We start from the raw sequence: 6,149 nt of genomic DNA, 5'->3' as shown, positions 1-6,149 counted from the left end.
AATAACAAGTTTAAAAAGTACAGTGTTTATTCAAAATAGAAATATTTTATAACAATGTAAATGATTTATTATTAACTTTTAATAAACTTTTAATTATTAACTTAATACATCCTTGGTGAATAAAAGTATTAATTTCTTGGAAAAAAAAAGAAACAATAAAAATGTACTGATCCCCAAACTTTTGAACTGTAATGTATGTTAAAATATTAACTTGTATTAAATAATGGAACCTTATTCTAAAGCTTTACCAATTTAGTAAATGTTAGTACAAAATGTTCTTAAGATCATGTTTTTCAAACATTCTTGGTAGCTCTTGGAACTTTACGACATTATTTGTATTTATTGACTATTCTCATAATGTTGAGAGAAAATGTTCTTAGAGTAACATTCTCATAACATCGTTGTGATGTTATTAATATTTACATATGTTTTTGGAATGTTTGCATACAGTTTTGAGAAAACAAATGTCCCTCGAGTGTTAAAGTCTAAGTCATTTTTTGGGGGGGAGTGAGACAAATTGGACAATTTGAGAGTGTACAAATCATGTGACAAAATATGTTTTCAGACAATGGAGGAGATACCTACTGTGTAGAACACAAATTTCTGTTAAGTATGTCTATTTGTATTATTCAGGTAATACAGAGTCAGATGAATGTTCTAAAAGCTGAATAAAGTTTATGCATGTTCTAGTTTTATTAATTTATAAATTCATGCATTTATTCAATTTGCTTGTTACTGGCATAAAAAAGTATTCTTTAATCCCCATTGTTGGGGAAAGTTACTTTTAAAAGTAATGCATTACGATATTGAGTTACTCCACAAAAAGCAACTTAATTGTATTATTTAATTACTTTTTATTGGAAAGTAATGCATTGTTACTTTTGCTGTACTTTTTGTCACCTGGGCCGTGCTGTGATTATTTTTTTTACATTTACATTTAGCAGATGCTTACAAAAAAGGACAATGGAAGCAATAAAAAAAACAAAAGAGCAATAACATGCAAGAACTATGACAAGTGTCATTTAGCCTAACGCAGTACACATATCAAGGTTTTTGTAAATTACATAATAAAAAGAAAATAGATAGAATAAAAAAAAAAAACAAGCTAGTGTTAGAGGTCTAAAAATAGATATAGATAGATATTTAGAAAGTAAATTAATAGAGAACAAGTCTAAAAGGGCAAGTTTTTTAAAGAATAGAAAATAGAATATAGGGTGCTAGAGTTGGAGGGTCAAATAAAGATGGAAGAGATGTGTTTTTAGCTGACTCTTGAAGATGGCTAGGGACTCAGCTGTTCGGATTGAGTTGGGCAGGTCAATAACAGAAAACCCAAAAATTATATTTTTGGCAGCAGCAAAGGCCTTTTCACACAAAAAGTTAAATTAATAAGCTTTAGGCTGAAGGAAGTACCCCTGGTCTGCACCTCAGTCCCAATTTCTCTAAACATAGGACAGGAGAGCTGTCAGTGTATACTGTAAATAGTAAAAACGAAGAAACTGTTGTTACTTATTTGAAAAAGTAACTTTACTAGTTACTTGAAAAGGTAATCTGATTATGTAACATTAGTAATGCATTAACCCTTGACACTGGTAATCACAGTGTATTTAAATATGGGTAATGAAGACACTGAAAGCTCTAAAACCTCAGAAAGTGATTCTGAGTAAATGAGGAACTTCTGAGCGATCAGATCCCAGTACCTAATTATGAAGCCCAAACTACAAAACCCAAAAAATGGGAGAAGCTCAACTTCCTCTACTGAAAGTAAAGTGAGTAGTGAAGGTATGTATTATTTGCTTTTCTTTTAAACAAGCTTGACACGTGAAAGAATCAACAGAGTTGCATGTTCCATGCAAGCATGAATTTGAATTTATTCAGATGAAATTATTAGAAACATGGCTCATCATCATCCTGATACAGTGTCTCGGAGTTTAAGATAGCTTTTGGTCTCACGATTATTCTTTGTAAAATAAAACACATAGCTTTGTTGCCAATGCCAAAATCAAAGAAATCAAGAAAGCAAATAATCTATGGCAGTTGCTTGGCTAGAGCGCAGGACCCAGGATTAACCAATTGTGGCAAAACCTTCTAGGAACTTCTAGGTATTTTATTTACTTGCATTTAAAATGACTTCCATGCAGGATTTGCATAGTACTCGAAGAATCACTCTCCCTGTGAAAATGTTTGCATAGATCTCAATCCCCTTCAAAGCCATACTTTACATCAAGCAATGATGTGACCTGTTTTTATTGTGATTAGAAAGAACTCATAAGAGTTAAGTGTGGTTACAAGTTTGACAATACTGCTTAATTTAATGTTTAAAAGCACTGAACAGTTCATTTTCAACCATCTGAACAGTCTAACATACACTTATCATAGCAATAATAAAAACAGCACAGCAACTCACTGAACTCGACACTCCATGTAAACATCATGTAAAAATCAAGACAGTGGTGGCAGGGAATGACACAGAAGAGAACGATTGTTGAATAAATTCATCATTTTTGTTTTCTTTGCACACAAAAAGTATTCTTATAGCTTCATAAAATTACAGTTGAAACATTGATGTCACATGGAGAATTTTAACAATGTTCTTACTTCCTTTCTGGACCTGTTGCAGGGTCAGAAAGCTCTCAGATTTCCTCAAAAATGTCTTAATTTGTGTTCCGAAGATGAACGAAGGTCTTACAGATTTGGAACAACATGAGGGTGAGTAATTAATGACAGAATTTTCATTTTAGGTGAACTATTTCTTTAATAACAAAGTTGGACTGGTATAAACAAGCTCCGATTTTTGCATCAGTCAAGCAACTGCACCTGAAATAAACAGAAATTTTAACAAATAGGCTAATTCAGATATCCAGACCTCCTTGGACAGAAGAGACAGTTTGCACTGGTGTTCAGTCTTTATCCACAAGGAGGTGTCACTGAGTTCACTGTCTTTCTGTTTCTTCATTCTTTTTCTTCTCATCATTTGCATGAAAGTTCAACCAACCTGGACAAGGTTCAGACAACTTGAAACCACTACAAGCATAGATGAGGTTTGACACTGTCAGTGACGAAAGAAGGCAAACCAAAAGGAGCAACCATCAGAAACGGATACAACGCTGACAAAGAAATACACAGAAATGTTGAGAAACACAAGTAAATAGAACCTATGATCCAAGAAGGTGAAGATGAAACAGGTACCAGAAAAGAGAAAAACAAAAATGGTGAGAGACGTCATAGAGGAATTTACAGCTTACAGCTCACTTCCACTTCTCTCTTGGTCTTTCCAATACACACATTCGCGAGCATACTCGTGACAAACAATGCGCACTGCTCTCATTTTGAACATTAGTTTTTAAACACATATTATTGGATAAAATCATTTGATCATGGGCAACTGTGTCTTCCAGATCATCTGTAATCTTGCTGTTTTTCTCCTACTGCTATCGCTGAGTGTCAGAGGCACCACAAATAGTGAGTATTAGGATCTGATCTATGATGCCAATTACTGGCTAATGTCAGTCAGTAATATATTATTATAATTGTTATAATTGTGATTTGTAGGGAACATTGTGATATGTATATGGTAACAGCTGTGGTATGTGTTATGGTTTTGTGAGTTGCTATTTAACCTTTCACTAGACAAAAATTGTTTTCTGACCTGATGTTAATGTCATTGTATATTATGCATAGTAGCTGATAAATATCTGCTTGGAAGACAAAATTACAGTATGCTTACAGATTGGGCTGGGGTTGTATGAATACTGAATAGCAAATTTGATTCTGTTTTTCTTTTTTTTTAAATATACTAAAAAAAAACGATACTATACATACATATATTGTACTATAGTCTATAGAGTAATGTGTTTAAGTTTTATAAATATAGCCTACAAAATTGTCCTAATAATGTTTATTATACCAGTAAACCAGAGTATACATTCTTAATAGTTTCAAAACTTTTTATTGAAAATAAGATGATTTCACTTTTACCCTTTTCAGCATCGAAAATCTGAAAATTACACTTATTATCAATGCTGATATCAAAATAAATTAAAATCTTTATAGGCGTTACTTTTTTTCTTACTTTTTTCTCCATTATTCTTTTAGGGACTGAGATTAATTGTGTCTCAACGGTCAAAGTGACACGAAACACGGTGTTTATAGCTCATGTTACTACCATGTTAAAGATAAACTGTACTATAGATCTACATGGATGTCAAAGGAACCCAATAATCTCATGGTGCAAAATCAGTGGAAATGACTGTAAAGCTTTCAACTACTCAGTTCACATAATAACTGAGTGGAAGAACATCAAAGAACATGAAGGGATGGCTTTCCTGACTTTCCTGAACATCTCAATGGAGGATACAGGTTTATACAGATGTAAAGAAGGCGACATGTCAATAGGCCATGCTATTAATGTGACTGTGACAGGTAAGATACATTATAGATTCACTGATGGAATGTAAACATTCACAAATTTTGTTTAATGCAAACAATGCTACTACTAGGACATTTTATAATATTTTAATAGATAATGAAGAGGATAAGGTTTCCCAAAATCAAAGCAAAACAAGTAAGGGCATGAGCATAAACAGTATGTTATTTATATTTATCCACATGTTTTTTAGACAAATGCATCTTCATTTCTTGATATAAACCTATGATAACAACTCTTAAATATTATTTTGTTCAATTCCTTCAGTATTAGCTGATCTGAATACAGTTCCAAATGATGATCTGGGGTGGCTCTGGCCATATTTGTACATCTGCAGTGGAATAGCATGTCTGGTGGTCATAATTATAACTGTAACATTGCTTATCATCAGATGCCAAGGTGAGCGGTTTGGGAGTTTAAACAAAACTTTACAAAACTATACTGTTCTAAATATAGATATAGTTACAATAATATTCTGCTTTTATTTCTCATTTTCTTGGATGACCCTGTAGGGACAAAATCAAGAAGAAACAATATGAAAGTTAAAACTCAGGTATCTTTTATTTTTAATTTTGCTTGGTGAAACTAATGTTGAAAATAATGTTTTGGTTTTAAAGGTTGCTTTTTTATGTTTTCACTTCCACAGTACATGGAAACACAAAGAAGTGATCTGCCTCCTCTTCCCCGTGCCCATCACAACACCCGTTCCCCCTCTGATCAACTGACCTCTACTTTATATCGTGACTGTAAAACTCCACCTATCAGAGGATCATCATCAGCTGGAAGAGTCTCAAAAGGTAGCCACAACACTGTTGGCACAGAAACAGGAAAAGAAGAGAATGCTCTTGTGTATGCTTCTTTGAATCACCAAGCTTTGCCAAGAGTGGCAAGAAGAACAGCACAACAAGAACCAGAACCTTCAGAATATGCGGCAATCCGGTTCCGGTGATTCAGTGAATTATTCACTTGGACAGTTTAAAAAAGAATACTGAGAAATGACCATTTAAAAATTGGTTTGGATGTTAGCTATTCTGTTTTTGGAAACCATTCTAAAATACTCTCTATGAGTTGCAGGAGTCTGAGGATTTGGGCACCTCTGTTTCTGGGTTGTATAATGCAACAGGTTCCTTTTTCTGCCCTACTAATAAACAAAATAAAATAAAATAGCTGTGGAGAATAATGTTGCACCTTGTGGCAGGTAATAAACCACAAAATGAATGATAACGGCTTCTACAATCAATAATCTATGTCTATATGTAATGTGCTATTTAATTAAACAAAAGTGGTTTTTGAAAACTGACTTTGCAACATTTTTGAGGCTGAACTTTAATGTTTTATGTCCATATGGTTCAGTGGTCTATATAATTAACAGCTCCGGAAAGACTTAAGGCTTGTACACAAAAGCCAAATATTCAGTATGAAAAAGATAAACATTTTAATTTCAATGAATGTATGTTCTACTTTTGTTTTCTTTCTTTTTCTAGTATCTAATATCTTAGAATATCATAGAAAACCTGGCCAACTAATAAGATTTGCTCTTTTGGTCACATGCCTAGTATTGTTACATAAAATGGCTTGGTGTTGTTTGAAAAACACCATACAAAAATCTGAACTGCTGTTTAAGAAAAAAAAAAAACAGTTTGACTGTCTTTCTTCTTTGTAACAAGCTTCTTTGTGTGCCAGAATTGAAAAGTTGTGTTGGAGTAACTAGGGTGTAAGCAGTCAG

At 33.1% G+C, this 6,149-nt stretch overlaps 1 protein-coding gene across 2 annotated transcripts; it reads left to right on the top strand.

The window, feature by feature from the left end:
• The first annotated feature begins 3,148 nt into the window (after window positions 1-3,148).
• Window positions 3,149-5,819, top strand: LOC141291648 (B- and T-lymphocyte attenuator-like). Of its 2 annotated transcripts, none has more exons than XM_073823803.1 (6): window positions 3,149-3,459; window positions 4,093-4,419; window positions 4,520-4,561; window positions 4,697-4,822; window positions 4,936-4,976; window positions 5,070-5,819. In XM_073823803.1, the coding sequence occupies exons 1-6, from the start codon at window positions 3,375-3,377 to the stop codon at window positions 5,370-5,372; spliced, it is 924 nt and encodes a 307-aa protein (XP_073679904.1). In that variant the 5' UTR covers window positions 3,149-3,374; the 3' UTR covers window positions 5,373-5,819. The 2 variants fall into 2 exon arrangements, with proteins under 2 accessions (XP_073679904.1, XP_073679903.1); XM_073823802.1 differs by having other exon boundaries at window positions 4,691-4,822.
• Window positions 5,820-6,149: the final 330 nt, after the last annotated feature.

The sequence above is a fragment of the Garra rufa genome, chromosome 18 (assembly GCF_049309525.1).
Source record: "Garra rufa chromosome 18, GarRuf1.0, whole genome shotgun sequence".
NCBI classification, from domain to species: domain Eukaryota; kingdom Metazoa; phylum Chordata; class Actinopteri; order Cypriniformes; family Cyprinidae; genus Garra; species Garra rufa.
Note: the sequence above shows the minus strand (reverse complement) of the source record. Positions and strands in the feature narration are given on the sequence as shown.